The sequence below is a fragment of the Cynoglossus semilaevis genome, chromosome 16 (genome assembly GCF_000523025.1).
Source record: "Cynoglossus semilaevis isolate Cse_v1.0 chromosome 16, Cse_v1.0, whole genome shotgun sequence".
Classification (NCBI taxonomy): Eukaryota; Metazoa; Chordata; class Actinopteri; order Pleuronectiformes; family Cynoglossidae; genus Cynoglossus; species Cynoglossus semilaevis.
The window spans coordinates 1,830,138-1,850,796 of NC_024322.1; the positions used below are offsets into that span (position 1 = coordinate 1,830,138).

Here is a 20,659-nt window from a genome sequence, read left to right on the forward strand (position 1 = left end):
TATTGCTCCTACCTGAAATAACAGGGATATGAACGTTAAGCTAGCTTGGCTAATGCTTTATCAATTAAAAGAAGCCTAGCATGTTGACTGACATCAGTATTGAACCACTGTGGATGAGGGAAAAGGCTCTTTTTTTACTGTGCTAGTAAAAGAACTGTCAGTAGACATTCAAGTTTTTATTTCTGTATATTGGTCTGTTAAGGATCCAACCCTGCTGTTACCCAGTGTCTATGAATCTGGCTCCACTGTAAACCATGGCTATTGCAGCAGAATAAGTTTAGAAGATGGACAGAAAGTGACAACATAAAGTTTTATGTCGCTTGTTATTTCTTTTTGGTATTTCACTTGAATTGTTTTTAATCTGTTCCTCTGCTCCTTTTATTCTGAGTTATTGCCTCCTGTGGAAAAAAAAACATTAAATCTGCCAAGGCTCGGAGGTTGATTTCCCATCTTAAATCCCAGAACACAAAAGTGTAGGAGAGTTCTCCTGTCAGTGTGAAGGTGGACAAGCAGTGGGCAGGAGAATGGGTGGAAAACCACTTGCAGTCTTCACTCAGTGCCTTTTATTTACTCCCTACCTTCATCTCCTGTCAGAGTGTGGCGGAGGCACCAGTCAGTGCCACAGCCCAGGTCTACTGTCAAGAAAAAGGGAATAAAAATAGAAAGAATAGAAATAAAGTCAACACTGTGTCAGTGAGGGGACACATCTACAACATAGTTTTAATCCAAATGATGACAGCGATTGTTAATTTAGTTGATGTATGAGGTAATGTTATAAACTGTACTGTATTAGTTGGACCAGAGAGTTCACTGGCTGCATTACTGTATATCAGCAGCTCCTGAATTTGTTTGTCTGTGCACTTCTGACATCATGACATGACAAAAAGACACTGATTGACTTTCTTCCTAGAGAATTTCAGCTTTAAATCAAGTAGCAGTTATCAATATTTTTACAGTATGCTGTTTATTTCTGCTATCATTTTTGCTACAGTTGGCGTCGACTGGTTACTTCAGTTGGATCAAGTTGCAAAAAAGAGGAAATTCAACTTGGTTGGGCCACTGTGGCAGGTAGTGAACTTTCTGTTGTTCTGTCTAGACTGGACAGTATGTTTGTTCCAGATGTTTCTGTGGCAGGTAACTGGAATCATCTGTTAAAACACAGAGCATTTTAGTCCATGTTCCAATTTTAAAAATCTGGTTCAATCATTAGTAGAAGACCACTGTGTTTGTTTTTAGGTGTTTGGCTCTTAAATAAAATTACATTTTAAATATTGTAAACCATTTATTGTCATGTCAAGTTATTTTTTTTTGGGCCTCTGTGGCATTTATTGTCATGTCAAGTTATTTTTTCCTGACATCCAACCACAACAACATACGTTACTAATTGTGGTTAAATGTTAGAACTGCTCAGAGACAGGGCCTGAAGCGGATTATCTAAGGTTCAGAAATAAAGCGCCTCCTTTTTCTTTCTGTGGAGATTTATTTCAGTCTCCCTCCTCCTCATCTTACTCCTCCTCCTCCACCTCCGCAAGAGGAGTTAAGGCAGCAGCTGCCTCATCAGCTATAATAAAAAATAAATGAAGAAGACACACCGCTTTCACTCACTTCCCATCTGTCAGATGTGTAGTAGCAAAAAGACTTAAATGTTTCTATGTTTCTGTTTACACAAGTGAGATAAAAAACAATTACCCCCAGGGAAATACACTGCGAAGGCATTCACCGCCTGACTTTAATTACATGCACAGCACAGATACTGTCAGATGTGCACGCACCTTATTGTGGGGAAAAAAAGAAAGTATTTTACGTTTCATATTTGGAATTTACAGCTTAGGCAACAAGTCTGTGTTTACAAAAACTGCTGTCAGCCGGTGAGGAATTGGTCTGATCCGGAGTGAGGGGACAAACAAAGTCATTTAGCTCTTGCATAAATCCACCTAATTACTTTTACGCTTCATAACTTCAGAAGACTGCGTCTCGAGGGCCAGATGGTACAGCTGTGGGCTCCGAACTAAGGGACAAACAATTTCATCATAAACTGTGAAGATTTGAGAGCAACCAAACAAATGTTCACGGGAGACTGTTCACATGGAACCATGATTTATTTCATGTCAATTACTCTCTCCACTCACCTCCTTGTAAAACATGATTTTTTTTTCTTTAAGGATAATCAGTTGAGGAAAGTGAACAACAGAAAATGTTTTCTACGACAAAAGCAATTTTAGGCCACATAAAAACTGGAACTTTCCTTATATAAGTGTGTGTTCTTACAGCTGTAGCTAACAGCTATAACTAAGTTAAACAAAGTTAATACTTTTGCAAAAAGATAACAAAAAGCCCATGGCTTGGAAAATAGTTTAGAGTTAGTTATATGTATAATATGTAGCTATAAATTAGCCAAGCTACTACAACAACTACAATATTCGTAGTGTATGTAGTAGTCACAATAAATAGGTAGCAAGTAACTTAAAATTCAGGTAACAATCTATTGAAAAATAGTAAAATGTTAGATAATGTATATTTTATAAAGTTGTTTTTGTTTTACTTAATCTTCAAATTCATAAAATACATTTATAAATGAAAAATAACAATAATAATAAAAAGTGGAAAATCATTCACTCAATCACTTGTACTACAACTACTAATAATAAATCCACTACTACTATTCTACTACTTGTACTACAACTACTAATAATAAATAGGATGACAATAAATAATAAAAATTCTATTACTTATTTCATAATATTCTACTTTAGGGACAGTTTTTAATCCCTCCTCCTTACAATTAAATAAATATATAAATAATTCCATTTAATCCTCTGTCACGGTTACAAATGACTCCGTGAAATCATCCACTGGTGTTGCCATCTGGTTGCCATGACTCCCAGTTATTCGTCTTTTCTGACAGCACCAACTCATCATGTTTGTTCCATCCTCCCCCTCCATCACATCAACATGGTCTCCAACATAATAAAACACACATCACAGGCTGCTGGAGCGTGGGGGCTGATAACAGCAGCGCTCTCCTCAGGAGAGAGGATTTCTGGGTCAGGTACAACACAGGCCACACATACTGTACTCTCAACATCTGCCCCTGTGGTCAGGCCAGTCATGAACATTTTGGGTCAGGAGTTTTATTTTACTGTACTGTATATATGCATGTTTTGTAGAAAAAAAGAATGTGCCCATTAATTTCCCCTGATAACAGGTATCATCGCTGTCCTCAGCTGTATGTAACCTGATGATATTGTATCATTACACTGCTGCCGTCTTGAACATGTCTCCGCCCTGAGAGGGATTTGATTCTCCATGAGACCTTACCTCGTTCATTTATTGACTGATGCAGTATTAAGTCTAATGTGTCCTAACAGAGTTCAGTAACAGGCAAATGGACTGGCTTACATTTCCAAAGGCTGATGATGGTGAAACTCACCATCATTCAGGAAGATTCTTCTCAATGATGAAATGACCTGGATGACCTTCACGGACGAGTCTAATGTATAAAACATCTGGCCCTGCTTCATCACTTCTCTTTTTATTTATCCTATTGACTCTGACCTCTGCTCTCTCCTGCAGAGCTACAAAGAGCTTTTCCTCCACTTTCTCTTTTCAGTCAGGACCTGTGTGACTTTACTGCTTCACTGATCAATGAGGGGATTAAAGTAATTTAAAGACTTCTTTGTTTGTTGGAGTGGTTTGAATCTCCTTTATCCTCACTACATTCCTGGTTCCTCTGTTCTACAATGGCCTCATGAACTTGTATCTTTTGGGAGGAAAGTTTCTGTGCAGACATGCACTGCTGCATAACCCCCGTGCCCCCAGGGTTTGTGGGGTGGTGGCCTGATTCACGCGGCTCATCCCTTTCATCTTGACATTTGACACAGTGAAGTGGAGGAGGAGGAGATCTGGGCTGGAACAAACACAGAGCGCTGTGTCACAGCCGCAGCGTCTGTCCGTGCCTCACAGAGCTCAGAGCAGGTAAGAGTGAGTCAGCGCCTATTAGTTCATACACCTACGCTGTGAAAACACCAGGGGTTGTTTTTTAGCAGATTTTATTTTTATAGTACAGCCAGCTTCCAGCTGAGAATTCAGAATCTCACATATCTATCTTGTCTGTGAACCTTATTTCTACTTAAGGATAAAAAAGGAAACCTAAATGCACTTGTGTGGCTGCTGGGATGAACATTCAGCAATCAATTCTCATTAAAGCTCTTTCAGTGGTCAACAAGAACATCGCACCACATTTACCATCTAGACATTATGCTGCAGGAGACTGAGCGATGCCTGAGGAGCTCTGCCTGCTAATGAACCCCACAGAGACCTATCACCGTCAGACGCCTGCCCTGTCTCATCAGGCTGGATGAACGACATGTAGGCCGTGAACACACACACACACACACACGAGCCACCAACCTGCTGTATATTGGATCATTTGCATCATGTGAATAGTCAAGCATCTCAGAAGAAGGTGCTCCGCAGTATATCAGTTATCCCAAAGGAGTAACAGACCTGTGGGTTAACTGTCAGTCAGGCAGCACCATATTGGATATGGCAGTACTATATTAGATATGGCAGTACTCTATCAGTACTATATTGGTTATGGCAGTACTATATCAGTACCATGTTGGATAACGGCTGCTCAGCAGCAGCTACCAACAGAGCACGTTTGGGTGCAGCTACCAACAGAGCAGCTACCAACAGAGCACGTTTGGGTTGTGATTTAAAACTGTTTTCACAACTCATTTTAAACCACTGATGATTTTCTTTTTTACCTCACTGACCTGACCATTACATTTCCACACAAACACAGAATAAGTTAAAATGTCCAGTTATTTCCCAAGTATTGACCTGTTTTTATTCATGATTGAATTTTGAGTTTGTGAATAGCTCCCACAGCAGTCACTCAGCTCCAGTTTCTCTTCAACCTAGATGTTTTTTCTCCCTTTTTCAACCAAAGGTTCAAACTACTTCAAATGTTGTTTGTTCAAATTAACTGCATCTTAAAGCTAAACAAAATTAGGCACATGACTTTGAACACTTCTGCACTAGCTGCTGCTGCAGCTACAGCTGGTTCATACTCACTTTTAGTTGAACTTGGTCTCAATCACATTGTTAGCCATTGTTAGCTCATATGCTAATGAATTTGCTATGACGCAGAATTATGACATCAGAAGCGTGTGACTGAAAACTGTCTGCTTGGACTTGCTGCAATTAATGGTCAATGTATCTGCTTGATTCATTTATATTTTATATTATCTATTATAATCAATCCTATTATACAACAAAGAACAAAGTGCAGCTCGACTTCTGTATGAATTGACTGAAACTTGACAACATGCGCTGAGTGTTGAACGCACTTTTATTGTTCAGGCGTCAAATGTACGGTGTCACCATTCAGAGAGGGAATAAAGAGTAAATGGTCACATTAAAAAAATAGAAAAATCAACAATGAAAATGGTCACAGGGGCAAACGTCTGGCTCCCGTGGCAACAATGACGTTCTACATTTGAGACAAAGTCCAAATCCAAACGTGTGTGTGTGTGTGTGTTTGGTTTGCACATTTCCACAGCCTATATTAAATTCAGACAATAAAGACTCCTCTTGTTGTTTGTTTTCTAGCCATGCATACAGTTGACAATTCCACATGTTGAGTCAATGTCTTCACAAGAGCTGGCACTTTCAATAGAAAATATTTACAATACCATTTGTTAATCTTCATTAGAATCATTCATTATACCTCATTATTATTATTTTTCTAACTATATATTTGATGATGAATACTCTGAGCAACATGAGGAGTGGGACCAAGGTGTTGGAACAACTCCTGATTATCCCAAACATTACTGAGGAGGGAGGAGAGAACTGAGAAGAATGGCAGACGATGTCAAATCATCTTCAGGACTAATGAAACACTAAAAAGATGAACTCTTTACCCCAGGACGAAGAAGTATAGGATTCTGCTGCGTTACAATCTGCTGTCAGAAAGAAAAAAAACATCACATGATATGAGATGCATTAACTGCATATTAACTCTGACTTATTTACCATTTTCTCTCCATTCCTGTTTTTTAAGTGCTGGGAAATAAAATATATTTTTATATTTAAAAATATGGAGAAAAAAAACGGAGGCGCTTTACGGTCACCTCTTTGGTTTAGACCTGTGATGAGTAAATGCAACTCCAGTCTTTCTCCATGTTTGTAATAAATGGATCCAGAGCTGTCATTGAGTTCAAATGAAGTGATTATTTAGTGGTAACAAGAAAATAATCTGGCTGTTAGGAATAAAAAACAAATTCAGAAAAAAAACAGCTTGTGTTTAGTGAGGGAAATGTGAATAAAAAAAATCAAACAAATAAAATGATCTCAATATAAGGCGAAGGCATGATCACTTTAGTCATTTGTCAAATTTCTCCCGCAGAAACTCTGTGTCAGTCCTCATTTAAAATGTATTTATTAACCACTGTCACTACTATTAATCATGTCACTGCTGATTTATAATAATGATCCATAGAGATAACATCCATTGCGTTCAACCATGAATTGATCTACGGTTTAGTTTCCATGTGCATGTGTGTGCGTGTGGGAGTCTCTGCTGCAGGTCATCGAGGACTTTCTCCTGACCCTGATCCTGGAGGCCTTATAAGGGTCGAGGGGTCAGGGGGGTTATTGTATATTGCAAGATGAACAGCAGGGGTCATCCTTATCCGGCTGGGCAGCGTAGTCCATCTGCCGAACGATTTCGGCGAACAGTTCGTCTACCATTGTTTTGCTCTTTGCTGAAGTCTCCATGAATGGGCAGCCCCACTCCTCGGCCAGAGCCTGGCCTTCGTTAGCAGATACCTCCCTCTCGCTTTCCAGGTCCACCTTGTTCCCCACCAGGATCACGGGAACCTTCTCATACCTGAGGACACACATGGACGCAGTGATTACAGACAGCAAAAGTGCAATAAGAAACAGCTGTTCTGTACTTTTTACTTTAAACATGGGCAATAAAATTGCTCTGCGGTACTGTACTTCTAAATTTACATAGAATATCATATACTGTATATAGTGGGGACGGCCATTACAGGCGTCACACCTCGGTCTAAGAGGCAGGAAGGAAGTGTCTTTGAACTTGTTGGAGCTGGGACAAAACGGTTCTACTTTGTAGGCAGGCGGAGAAGACAGTTATTTAAACTCGACGGGCGACTGCTCCCTGTATTTATAGGAACCACAGCCTCCTGCTGTCTGCACAACATAATCACTTCATCATTTTGCATAAACTGTGGACCTCGCAGGCACATCAGAAGAGGAAAGAAGAATAAAGAACAAAAACCATCAGAGAGAAATCACACATTCATTCATAACATTAAAATTCACTTTCTTTAGTCAACAAACTGTTTTTTTAATTTTTTATTCAGACATTTGTTTGTCAGTATGACTAATTGTTTTTAATTGTCTTTTAATGTCTTTGTTCATGACGTTGTCACCACAAAGCAGTCATTTCCACTAAACAACATCAGTAGGGTTTAATATTTTATTAAATATACTAAAGTAACTCAAACATAAACAGTATGGAGTATGTAAAATATTACAGAAATACCAAAAAGGTAAAAGCTAAAGAGCAACAATAATCTAAACTAGGTCGTATTTGAATATGTTTGTAAAAAACACACTATACACTTAATTTATATACAGTATATATATTACAGTATGGTCTGGTAACACAAATATGATTAATTGAAATAAAGCATAATCACATTTTTTTATCTCTAAGGTTGAAAAAATCTCAAACTAGAAAGCACCATGACAATCAGTGACCATGTCTTTTTCCATTTTAAAGCACTTGTAGTCGTAGTACTATGCAGTTTTTTGCCTGTAACTTTATATTTCCTTTTCCACCTTCTCTTAAAAACATAGATGTGGGTGAGCAGATTGAAAGGCAGAGTCTTTACTTTTACAGCTGTACCCATTTAGGAGCCAACACAGGGGTCTCAGGGTGTAGCTAGGCTAATTGTACCCTTTGGGTGCCATGGTTTCTACCACTGAAAGAGGTAATAACTCAGGTCTTACACTTTTATTCTCTGGAGAATTTCTTTAGTCGTCTGAAGCCGTGCTGTGCAAAAGTTAAAGGCAGGTGTATACAGTCACTATGGGACAGTCAGACTACAGTCAGTCTACAGTCAGACTACAGTCAGTCTACAGTCAGACTACAGTCAGTCTACAGTCGGACTACAGTCAGTCTACAGTCAGACTACAGTCAGTCTACAGTCGGACTACAGTCAGTCTACAGTCAGACTACAGTCAGTCTACAGTCAGACTACAGTCAGTCTACAGTCAGACTACAGTCAGTCTACAGTCGGACTACAGTCAGTCTACAGTCAGACTACAGTCAGTCTACAGTCGGACTACAGTCAGTCTACAGTCAGACTACAGTCAGTCTACAGTCAGACTACAGTCAGTCTACAGTCAGACTACAGTCAGTCTACAGTCAGACTACAGTCAGTCTACAGTCAGACACCTGGACCTGTTCAGCCAGGGCTTGGTTCTTCATCAGCTTCTGTTCTCCTGTTCCTGGTTAAATAATGTTTAAATTCGTTCGTTCATAAGTTCTAAGTACAGACTTGGATCTTTAGAACGGTGACTTTAGGGCAGTTTGGAATCTGAATTAGAGCGTTGTCATACCAGAGGGACAGCAAAGAGACACGTAGTACCCAAAGGAGAGGATCCAAATATAGACATAATAACAGAGGAGGAAACTGGCAGTCCCAGGAGGTGTGATTCTGCGGCTGCCACGGATACTGAGGCTCCCATGGCGGCCGCACAACAGTGACTGACGCAAGATCACGAGCCAGACATGGTGTGCGATAAAGAACAGTCTCTAAATGGATTGGACTCAAATGTGACACGGACAATAGGACACGTTGTTGTTGGTGAGACTGACGGCCACCTGGAGCCCTGCGGCGCTCCGAACCAACCAATGTCAGCATGTCCAAACAAACGCCTCATCTATTATTCACGATGCATCGAGTCTGAATCAACTGGAGGACAGTGGAACCCAGCGGCATGAGTCTCTAAATTTGAGCCTAGCCAACGGCACCAGAATGAGGAAGAAAAACCCAGTTCCCAGTTTAGCCATTAGAGAAAATTGAACCGAGTCAGAGAGCTCCGAGCAGCTCCTCCAGGACAGATCAGTAACCGACATCCTGAGTATCTTTAATGATCAAACCAGAACAAACATATCCAGATTCCTCTAATCCCAAAGTGTTCACTGACCCAGGAAAACAGCTTGGATATAAAAGGCTGTGTGATTATTCACAGGTGTCCAGTGACCGGCCATGACGTCAAAATGGACAAAGTCTTATGCTTCTTCAATGGGTTTTCATGTCTTATAAATATGAAACTTAGGTCCAACTCTGTCAAGGGTGCGTTCATGCAGCCTGCAGAGACACCAGGACAGAGGTCACACAGCTGTTCGTAAATCTATTTTGTATCTTAGAATAATGGTCAAAATGACACTTTCTACTGAAGATATTTCACTACCAAGACCTAGCATATCCCCAAATGGTTTATGTGACAAGCTAACATATATACGTAGCTCCACTAATGTGTTATTTATCAATGTTGCTCTTTGAACATCTACACTTTGTGTCACTAAACCTTCTAAAACCCTCTTATCACACTATGGGATTTATAAATTCTAGGGACCAAATGCACCAGAGTTGCTGGAAGCTAGCCATCCAGTTTCAGTCCAAGCCATTTGTAAGCTAAATAAAAGTCACATGTATGTTTATTGATGTTTTAATCAAATTAAAAATCTACACATTCAAATCACAACCTCTAACTAACCTAAAACTTTGTTGAAGTGGAAGTCTTTTTATAACTCACATACCTGTACACAGCTACATGTATGTGTTATTTGTCAATTGCTCAACATCATACCAAACATGCAGATTTAAAAACTTTCAACACTAAGAAAAAACTTTGTTGAAGTGGAAGTCTTTTTCTCTCCTGCTGGTCTCTTTTCTGTACAGAATGCAAATTATATTCGGTAATGTGAAGGGCTGCTCAGGACAAATGACACCATCTGAAGACCTTTATGGCCATTAGACTGGAAATGGTTTCAGAATTCTACATTTATCCCCCCCCATGGCCAGTTTTATTGTCTGGTTTATTGACTACTGTATATCTCTGTGTTGTCTGGTCTATGAAGTCTGAGTCTGTGACTGTAACGGCCTTCAGTCTTTTAACCAAAATTTAAGAAACCAAGTGGAATGTTGAGTAACCATCCCTGAACTCTTTTTTTTTTTTTTTTGCCCAGTTTTACAACAAAGATGAAGGTGACAGGATGTCTTCTGCTCCACACTCAGAGTGAAGTTTGAATCTTTACAGTGTTAAAACCAGTTCTGCTGCATCAACATAACCAGAGTTACTAACACGAAAGCCACGAGGTCAGCGGCAGACACGTGCCGTGGTGCCATCATGGCCGCCGTGCTGAAGCTCATTTGTGGCACTAACAGCAGGCACTGATAAATGTTGGCAGGGGTGAGTGTTGGAGTGACACTTCGCTGTGAAAGTGACCTGTGCCACCGCTGAGGGGTCACCAATATTTATCTGTAAGAAGCAGCGCAGTAGGAGGGCGGAATCCCACGATCCTTCAACGAGTGCCGCGCACATTTGAGAATGTGTTGCTCTACTGTGAAGCACCGTTTTTCCCTTTAACTAAATATATTGTACTGAAGATGCAAAGGCTAAAAATTAGACACATGACTCAGTCCTGTTCTATAGGCCAATGGCCATCAAATAGGGATGACGGCCCATTTCCTCACGCTGACCTGAACATTTCACGTCTTTAGTTTGCAGCCTTGAAATAGGTGGCTCACAGGCTGAATGTGGACCCTGAGCTGAACATGTAAAAGGAGGCTGTTTTCCTTTCTTACGTTGTGTGTGTTTTGGTTTAGTCAACACATATAACTGGACAGTCATCTCCATGCAACAATGAACTAATAGGCTGTTAGCAAGAACAACATTTTTTATGGATACTTTGTCAGCAGTCGGAGCCTGAACCCTGACATATATGTTATGGATTCTCTGCAGGGGTTGTGTTTCGACCAATGGTAGTTATTGGACGTTTGGCTCATTGGAAAATGTCTCAGTGGACCTTCATGATCAGTATTCCACTTGGTTATATGAATATATGGTGTTGTGTTTAGGTGATTTGACGCTGTCCACTGTTTTTTTTTTTTTTTAAGCATTTACCGATAAAAACATAGAGCTAGTAGTGTGTACATGTATAGAATCAAACATTAAAACCCTTTCTCCTATGCTCTCTCTATAAATATATAAATCATATATTTGTTTTTAAAGACATTCATTCAAACCTCAAATGAAATCCAACAAATGTTTGCTTCGGGTTAAAATGCAGTGATGATTTTAAAACTATCTAACATTAAAAAAACCTTCAAGACTAATAGTAAAAGCTAATGTGAGATGTGATTATGTTTGAAAAAACAGAATAAAATAAATAATCCTGTTGTGACATATAACGAGCAGTCGCTGACAGCAAACAGCCTGAATCCGTCTGCGGTGTGAGGACCCCACCGGCATTTACATATTTAACACATTAAGACACTTGTTTCACTATCCTCCAGGGTGGGATCGAAGTTGTGTGGGTGGGTGGGAGGGTGGGTTATTTGGTGCGCTGCATTCCTTTCCTCTGCTGCCTCAACTTTAAACATCACATCTAAATGCCCAGTCCAACCATAAAAGGTCTGAACTGTCAAAAAGCAGATACAACCCCCAGGGACAGCCATCAGGTCCCCGTTGGTTTATGTGTTTTCAAGCTGTCCTCGCTGGCATAAAGTCCACACACGCACACACTCATACACAGACACCAGACTCATAGCACCGCATCACATTCTCTACTCATATGGGGGAAACATGTTGACCTCATTCTTTCATCCACAGATTTATAGGATTGTTTATAAGGTGCATGGGAACGAGAAAAACTAAAAAATGTATCTCCAGACGAAGGAATGTAATTAAACACCACACATCGTATGTAACAACTCCACAGTCCATGTGCGGGGCAGAAGTAAATAACTAGTTAGGCAGACAGTGCAATTTATCTGTGTACTGTGTGTATCTTTATGGCTGATGGATGGTGGCCATTTGCTCCGACACACACCTGTTTTTATGCCTTATAAGTAAAATAAAATAAGTCAGAACACAGAGGTTAGCCCAGATAAAAAAGGGATATTAGCAAAAATATAGTATATCTTAAATTTACAGAATTAGCTGAAACTCAACATCTAAATTTGACCCTAGGTAGAGATTAAAGTGACAAATATAAGTTAAAGTTAGCAATGATGGCAACAAAAATGCTAGATTTGACCAGAGTAATAGTAGAAAAGCTAGCCAAAACAAAGAAATTAGCTAAAATATTGTATGCTACCATTCCAAAGAGTAGTTAGTCATTTAAGCAACTGCCACTGGAAACTATAGTAATAGCTAGCCATACTACACATAAAATATTTGTTAGAATAGAATTTTAGTTTAATTGCGGTTGTTAACACAGAAATGGCTGAAAAAAATTAAATAAATTAACTATTGAAGTAAGAAAATAAAAAAGCAATTTCCACAACACAATAGGATAAATGTTTAAGCAGAAACAGCTTAAATAATTGTCAAAACAGTGCTAACACTTAAATCAGAGTTTTTGAAGACATAAGTTAGAAATAGTCAGATGTTTAAAAATATATATTTTGAGTCACATTTAAGTAGTAAGCGCTTAAGACAAAAATAAAATAAATAGTAATTCTAACTCTAATGTTGTGGCAAAATCAAGGTTATTTTTTGGTGGTGCTAATTTCCCAGAACACACCAAAGTGCCCAGGTTAGGTTAATGTGCGCTGCTTTTATTATGCTTTGTGGCCAGAGTGTGTTCTCTACTGAACGTGTGACTGTGACACATCTACTGACACCTCTAACGACTGATGAACCCACACGGGCTCAGCTGAGTGACGCTGCCTGCTCATTATTACTGGAACTGATCTTACAATCACCAGTGAATTTCTAACTAACAGCCCTGCAATAGTGACTTTTTTGTGGGTCTTTAAAAAAAATAATATTAATATGCAAATCCAAGTTAATACTTAATTCGCCTCAGCTAACCTCTTCCATCATCTAGCCGCTCCCTCTGATGACCTCATATCCCTTTATCAGTGTCCAGGAACAGGAAAACCTCTCACCTTCGGCGCTGCTGCTCTTCCTGGAGAGCTTTTTAATTACAAAAGCCACTGTGACTCCATATTCCCTCACCACCTACAGTCTCTCTGAAATGTGCCTCCTGAAGATCAGTTGAGCTTGTGTGGTACTAAATCCTGGGTATCCCCCTGATGGGTGTTTCACTGAGGTTGCAGCATCAAGCAGAGTAGACGTTAAGAGCTGCAGAGCTGGAGCAGAGCGGCTCACAGGCGGCATCTGTAGCATGTTATGTCTGGAGGACAGATGGGTCTTCACATTACCTGTCCTTCCTGAGACGCAACAATGTCCACAACAGTCTTCCACAAACTTTTGATTTAAGAGCCAACAACAACTCTTCACAGCCATTTTTTTATTTGTAGTACCAACCAAAATGGCCAAAAGAATTACGCCGTAACAAATCCACTCCCTGAACACAGTCATCTGTCCACACCCTGTCATGATTCCAACTGGAATGTGCCAAATCTCTCTTATTGTACGCAATTCCAGACAATCACCAAGGCTGTATATTGGCAGGCACTATTACTGTCATTTATGTGATATCTAATCAACATAGTGATTGATAATATTACTGACTTACTATTATATTACTAGAGCATCTCAAACATAAATTCCTTTATCTGATATGTGTACATCAGGTGTACAGTTCATTGGGTTCAAGAACACACAGAAACGTCAGATCAGAGCTAAAATTTTGCAAAGCTCCACCACTTCGTGGAGCTGTTCACCTCCAGCACTGTCAACAATTCATTATTAAATTAAACACCCACGCCTTAAACTTTGAAAATGTTTGACATGGAGATTTAACTGAGCAAGAAGCCTCTGGCCAGCAGTTTTTGACTCAGTCTCAGCATCATTTGAGGTGCATCGCTACCACCTTCTGAGTCTATTTTTCAACAGCAAATATTCCAGATTTGAATTAAATTTGAAAACGACGTGAAACGCCACACAGAGGGTAGTTTCCCTGCCGGTTTCACCAGGTCTAATTTTATGTGATGACTGGTAAACTTTCTTGGTGTACCACGCCCTCAACCAATGTCTGCTGGGACTGGGTCCCTGAAAAGGATATGTGGAAAAATAGTGGTTTTCAGGAAATTGCTGCAAACTCTACCCTGAGCCTGCATCAGTCTAGTCATGATTGTTCTGAATAATAATCACACTGTAAGTGACTGAGTGTTGAATCACATGGACGAGGTAATTCCTTTAAACCATCAATTATGACCTGCACAGATGGTTGCACTGCAGAACCACTCAGCACTGTGGGTCAGACCTTGTGCACCAAAATAGCTCAGATGCAAGAACAGTTGCTGATACCAGGACCGGGCCGATCTCTCTAATACTGAGTCCCATGTGGACTTCGGTCCACATGGGACCATATCAGACCGACTCCCTGTGTGTGGTTTCACCAACCTTTTCACTCTGATGATCTGGTCCCTCATCGGCTTTATGTCCTGGAAGCTCTGCTGGTTGACCAGGCTGTAGACCAGTATGAAACCTTGACCGTTCTTGATGTAAAGGTCCCGCATGGAGGCGAACTGCTCGGTGCCGGCGGTGTCCAAGATCTCCAGCACCGAGGGCGACGAGTCCACCTCGATTTCCTTGCGGTAAAAATCCTCTATGGTGGGGTCATACTTTTCAATGAACGTCCCGGTGACGAACTGCACAGTGAGGGCGGATTTCCCGACCCCTCCGCTGCCCAGGACCACCACTTTATACTCGCGCATCGTGGATTCGTTATCCCCCGCGATCAAAGTCGTTACGGTTCCAAATCTCTGCGCGTCATTGAAACAAACTCATCCAAGTGCAGTCACCATTCACTTCCCATATTCTGGATGTTTTGTGGAAGTCGACGATAACGGGGTCTCTCCCCTGCTCACCGCCGCCGCGGCTGCTGCTGCTCAGCTACAGCTATGGCAGAGGACAAAGACTCCCTGCCCCAAGATGGATTTCATTGTAGAAATTTACCCCATGCAGGCCACAGAGATCTGACAGCTACAGGGGCAGCGGAGGAGCAAATGTCCCGAAATGAGGCGCACAGGGAGGAGGAGGAGAAGACTGGACCCGATGTTGAGGTTTTTCATTTGCTTGGTCCAGTCCTCACTGAGATTCGGAGGTAAAAAGAAAAAAACAAAAAAACCCAAACTTGCTCCTCCATCGAGGACACTGGCGGTGAAAAGGCTGAGGTTAGAGCTGCTGAAGGAGGTGCAGCCGCCGGTGTTTGGAGGAGCAGGAGGCCCGCCGCGTGAACACAGCCCAAACCAAAGAGGATGCAGACACTGTGTGGAGGAACTTGGCTATTCTTTGTTTCTCCTTCACCATGTCTCCGTCTCTCCCCCGCTCTCCAGTGCAGCTGCAGCTGCCGCCATACTCTCGGGTGGAGACCCACGGCCGCTGAATACCCAGCCGGCCCCCACTCGGCTCCCGTACTGAGGCAAAAATAAATAAATAAGATTGAAAGGGGAAAAAGGCAGCCCTGCCTCTCTGCCTCAGACGGATGTGTGAATCGTCCAATAGCTGCCTTCTGCTCTGTGCTCACTGCTCAGCCTGCACCCAGCTCCTAGCTTTTCCGCTCATGTGTTAAAATTCCCATCATTCTGTTGCCCCAGTGACACCCAAAGAGCTGTTGACCAATCACAGAGGCGGATCGAGGATGCAGGAGGAGGATGTTGTTGCTATGGTAACGCTGCATTTTGTTGCCGCTGTCCAAATTCGTTTATGAGATAAGCTAGAAGATCAATTATTCATGATGCAGACGCTCTGTTTGTTTGCTGTCTGGAGAAGAAGTTGTTCCTGTTGCTACCACACAGACACAGAAGTGGTAGGTAGTTACACAGAAAAACCATAGGAGCTGACCTCTACACAGGGCATTGCATCGCATGATCAAAATATTGATTAAAATGCAATGCAACATGAACTAGTTGTACATGCTCCTTTGGTATAATTCCTGTCACGTTAGCAGAGATACTCCTGTCCACAGAGGTCAGAGGCACAACTTGGGGTCATTCTCTGGATCTGGTACTGTTTTGTTGAAATACATTAATCTTAAAATAGTAAGATTCAATGCATCCATCCATCCATCCTTCAACAAAATAGATCCTTGTTTGGAAATTGTTCTTTGTGCAGACTTCTGGGTCAAATAAATTATATTTCTGTATTTTAACAAGAATTACTCCAAATAATGAATCACAGAGGAGTTATCATATTGAAAAATTGATGTCTCTCAGAAAGGTGACTTTGACAACTCCAACCTGGAAGATTATTAATTGATAACAAAAACCTGGATTTGTTTTCCGTCTGGAAAATTTAGAGATTTAATTTTAGTTGCAACCAAGGATGTGGCAGCAGTAGAAGTGAATGACCCTATGTGACTTTGTTCAAATGGGCCACTTTGTACCTGTATAACCCAAGTAAACCCATGTGGAGCCCACATGGACAGGGTGGCCTGTTAAAACCTTTTTTGTGCATTTCTGTAACCATGTTTTAATATATGTATATTTTTGATTAAAAAATCAAACATCCCAGCCCACAGTGTAGAATGTACTTGACATTTATTTGCAATATTACATTTTGCACAATGTTGAATTAACTGGAACTAAAAACTACCAACATGAAATGTTAAAATATGCACAAATTAAATCAGTGTGAGTGCGAGTCCATGTTTAGGCCAGAGGTCAATGAAACAGCACAGTTTCACCACAATCTGGAAAATTTCAACACAACCAATAGTAGATAGTCAGTCTTTTCTTTAGCTTCAAGCCTCTCAGGGTAGATTTTGGGTCCGTTATACAATCTGTCATTTTGGCCTTAGTTGGAAAAAAGAAGTATGTGGCAACTATTTCACATAACGATTTTTTTTACACGACACAATTCAATAAAGTGTACTGAACAGATGCAAAACTGTAGAAATATATTGATATAAGGCATATGTTTTCTAAAGTATGTTTTATCATTAGATCAGACTGTTGAAAAATGTGTTTAATACAAATGTTTCCATCAGTCTGACCAAACATTCTTATTGTCCACTAGGTTTTTGTTTTTTGTTTTTTTTTTGACAGGGCCATTGACACAATCTCCATGAACAGGGGCGCACATGACATATTCAAACATTTGTCACAACATGTCACAAACAATCATAACAATATTTCTATTATTTTCAGGTACAGTATATGAGGAAACTCCTTTCTCATCGTGATCTAAACTCTGAAAGTCTTCACGTGGGGCACGTTGAACCAGTGCTTCTCAAATGTTTGGACTTGGGATACATTATAAATTGTGACAAAATGTTATCGTAAGAACAGTAAGCTAGCACGTTGCAATCATTTTAGTGTTACAGGTTTTGTTTTGTTGCAAAATATTTTATTTTTACGGTCATCTGAGGTGCAACCGTGTTGCAACACTTTCAAATTTTAGGTTTGGACATCAAGATACAATGAGATTTCTAATATTATACCAGCCATTGTTAGTGTACGGCTCCATGGACCACTGTGTGCTCAGCACTAAAATACCCTGCAAAGTTCTGTTTTTATGCCTTATGCAATTAAATTGATATAAATTAATAATGTTGTACCAGCATAGACAACTGAAAAAACATGGGTTCTAATGTGCATATTAGCACCCCCTGTTGATGTTTCAGGCTGCAACTCAGCCTGAAACATCAGTCCAGGCTAACACAATATAATTTCATTAAAATATTTTCTTATATTTAAACTCTGTGCTAAATGTTGGCCATGCTGTGCATAAAATTAATCTCTGAAACCCGACAAATGTAGCCTTACAACCCACTTTTGGTGAAGACTACTTGTTTGAGAAACACTGTTTCAAACAGCTGCTAAAACATCAGGTTACCATCAAAGTTGTTAAAGCTTTTTCTACATCATGCTCTTTGTTAAAATGCGTTTTCACAAAGGAAATTGAAATAAATATATGTGTTTTTATCAACAGTCTCACTTACGGTGCTTTGCGAATTCTAATATCTGACAGAACAGACAATTTTACCAGAAGGAACATCTTCCAGAAAATAACGTGGTCATTCCTCTGTCTTGTATATTATGATCTGTACGACACCGTGTTGCTCTGACAGAGATTTGTTTTCCACGACGGGTGACAAGGCAGTGACAAAGATTAAATGTTGGAATCTGCTCTTTGCTCTAACACATACAATATTTACCCGACACAGACACAGTCTCTTTATAGGCTAAAGCTTCAGCTGGAGGCCCTCTGAGAAACATCGCTCCGAGCTGAAGCCACTTTTATAAATTACATTCATATCAAAGTAGAAGAGAATACATTTTTAAATGCCTTCTTTGCTAAAGTTAAACTAGTAAAATACCATATGTATACACCATATTGTTTATCCAATATTGTGTACATTTTCACGAGAAAAATATATAGAAATGAAATTGTAACAAGTACAGTGTTTCTCAGTGGACCGTCGGACACAAGCACGTCACATGAAAAACATAAAAAAAATTGAAACGGTAAATATTTTCACATGGCAAAATGGGAACGTAAAAGAAATAAATGACATTTAGGAGATTATTAAACACAGATTTGTTAATGATACTTAACCCGACATAAAGTTGTCCACTCCACTCTATAAGCTTAGTTCCAAAAACGATGGCTAATTGCATATTGTTTTGTGGATCATACACAACTACACTTCACCGACTTTATTGTATGTGGAAAGTTTAATTTAATGTAAGCATAATATCGACTAGCTAGACATATATGGTCCAAATATGAGATGAAGTCCTTTTTTTTTTTACCGATGTGGAAACAAAGTTTAAGAGTAAACTAATGACAGCAACGACATGGAATCTCTGAAAATACCAGTAGATTTAATAGAACTTTTTTTCAACTCTTAGACCTTTATAATTTGCCCAGATGTCATTGCATGCAGAATTTTTAGGCACTTGTTAATGTCAAACAATACAGTACAGACAACTGACTATAGTATTAAGACTGATAGTTCACACACACGTACACACAGCGTTCTAACCTTAAAGAATTAAAACAAGTTCACTAAAATATAACTTCCATTGACTAAAAAAGAAATGAGAACATTTGGCTCTGATTTGAACTGGACTGATGATCGATCTGTGGCGTTTAAGAAAGAATGTGACAACTGATGCTGTCGGGAGTTGAGAGTTGCAGGGTTTTTACCATGTTGTAAGAAATCTAGACCAAACATAATATTAAAGTTTTTCTAATTCTGGATTATGGTTCACATTTTACTCTGTGTAAAAAAAATTGGATGTTGCAAACTACAGCTATTTAAGTCTTAGGGAAAAGCAAGGGTGATTCTTTACAGATTATATACCTTAGGGCTTGTTCTGAGTTTAGAAGGTTCATGGATAAGGTCAGATCTGCTTATTTTGGTTCCATGTTTTGGAAAATAGTTGGTTGAGCAAAGCCTGAAACAGGAAACAAATGACATGGAACTTCTTCAGTAAACCAGTTATTAATCTTACAACCTGAGAGAGCGTTAGCCTTATATTCCCATAATCCTCTTGTCTTCAAAACATTTTCTCCTAAACTAGAGGAGCAATAACTTGTGCAGCCATCCACCTGCCTCCATGTCTTTTCAAACCATCTATGATTCAACATGGATTCTGCCAATTTAATGTTTTAATGTTTCAAAGCTCAACAGAGATGGCCTGTTTTGCAACTCTCAACATTTCCAAAAATATTCAGTAACTGTAAATTAATATATATATATATATATACACATACACACACATGCATATATTTATATATATGTTTATATGTGTGTGTATATATATATATATATATGTGTGTGTGTGTGTATATATATATATATGTGTGTGTGTATATATGTGTGTATATATATTTTTCTTTAGCTAGTTATGACTAATAAAAGAATTGTTACACCTGCAAAGACCAACAATGAACAGGCCGCAGCAACAGTTGACTAAGAAGTGTAAAGTATGGAGGAGAGCCCAAAGTTGACGTAAGCCACAGTCTGGAACGATCTTTGCAAAACCTGCCTCAAAAGTTAAAGCTTCCTAGAAACATCACCTTTGACCAATCCGAAGAGAAAAACAACCAGGAGAATTAACCAATAATAATAGTGTTGTGTTACTGTCTACCAACTATGATTTAAAAAAAAAAGTACATTAAAATGCAATGTAAAGGCACACCAGGAGGTGGAGCACTGATTCTGTTTTCTGGGGAAAACGCAGGCATAAAATAACAAAGAGAATTACTAAGAAACAATAACTACCTTTTCCATCTTTTGAAGTTTAAATAAGTGCTTCTCATGATTTTAGATTAAATTAATTCAATCTGTCACTTGATAAACAATCATTAAAGTTTTGAAAATTACACATTCAGGAAAGAAATAAAACACATTACATGGTGTCAAACAATATCATTATATGATAAAATCTTCTTAGAATTA

General features: G+C 39.5%; 1 protein-coding gene across 1 annotated transcript; it reads right to left on the minus strand.

Moving 5' to 3' along the window:
* Positions 1–5,336: 5,336 nt before the first annotated feature.
* On the minus strand, positions 5,337–19,967 carry rap2aa (RAP2A, member of RAS oncogene family a). Its single transcript, XM_008327902.3, has 2 exons — positions 14,650–19,967; positions 5,337–6,898 (listed from the first exon to the last, which is right to left on the minus strand). The coding sequence occupies exons 1-2, from the start codon at positions 14,961–14,963 to the stop codon at positions 6,661–6,663; spliced, it is 552 nt and encodes a 183-aa protein (XP_008326124.1). The 5' UTR covers positions 14,964–19,967; the 3' UTR covers positions 5,337–6,660.
* Positions 19,968–20,659: the final 692 nt, after the last annotated feature.

Coding starts and splice junctions, on each gene's coding strand:
- rap2aa (XM_008327902.3), bottom strand. CDS start 14,963: ATGCGCGAGTATAAAGTGGTGGTCCTGGGCAGCGGAGGGGTCGGGAAA. Junction 6,899..14,649: donor CAGATCATCAGAGTGAAAAG/GTTGGTGAAACC, acceptor GTGTGTCCTCAG/GTATGAGAAGGTTCCCGTGA.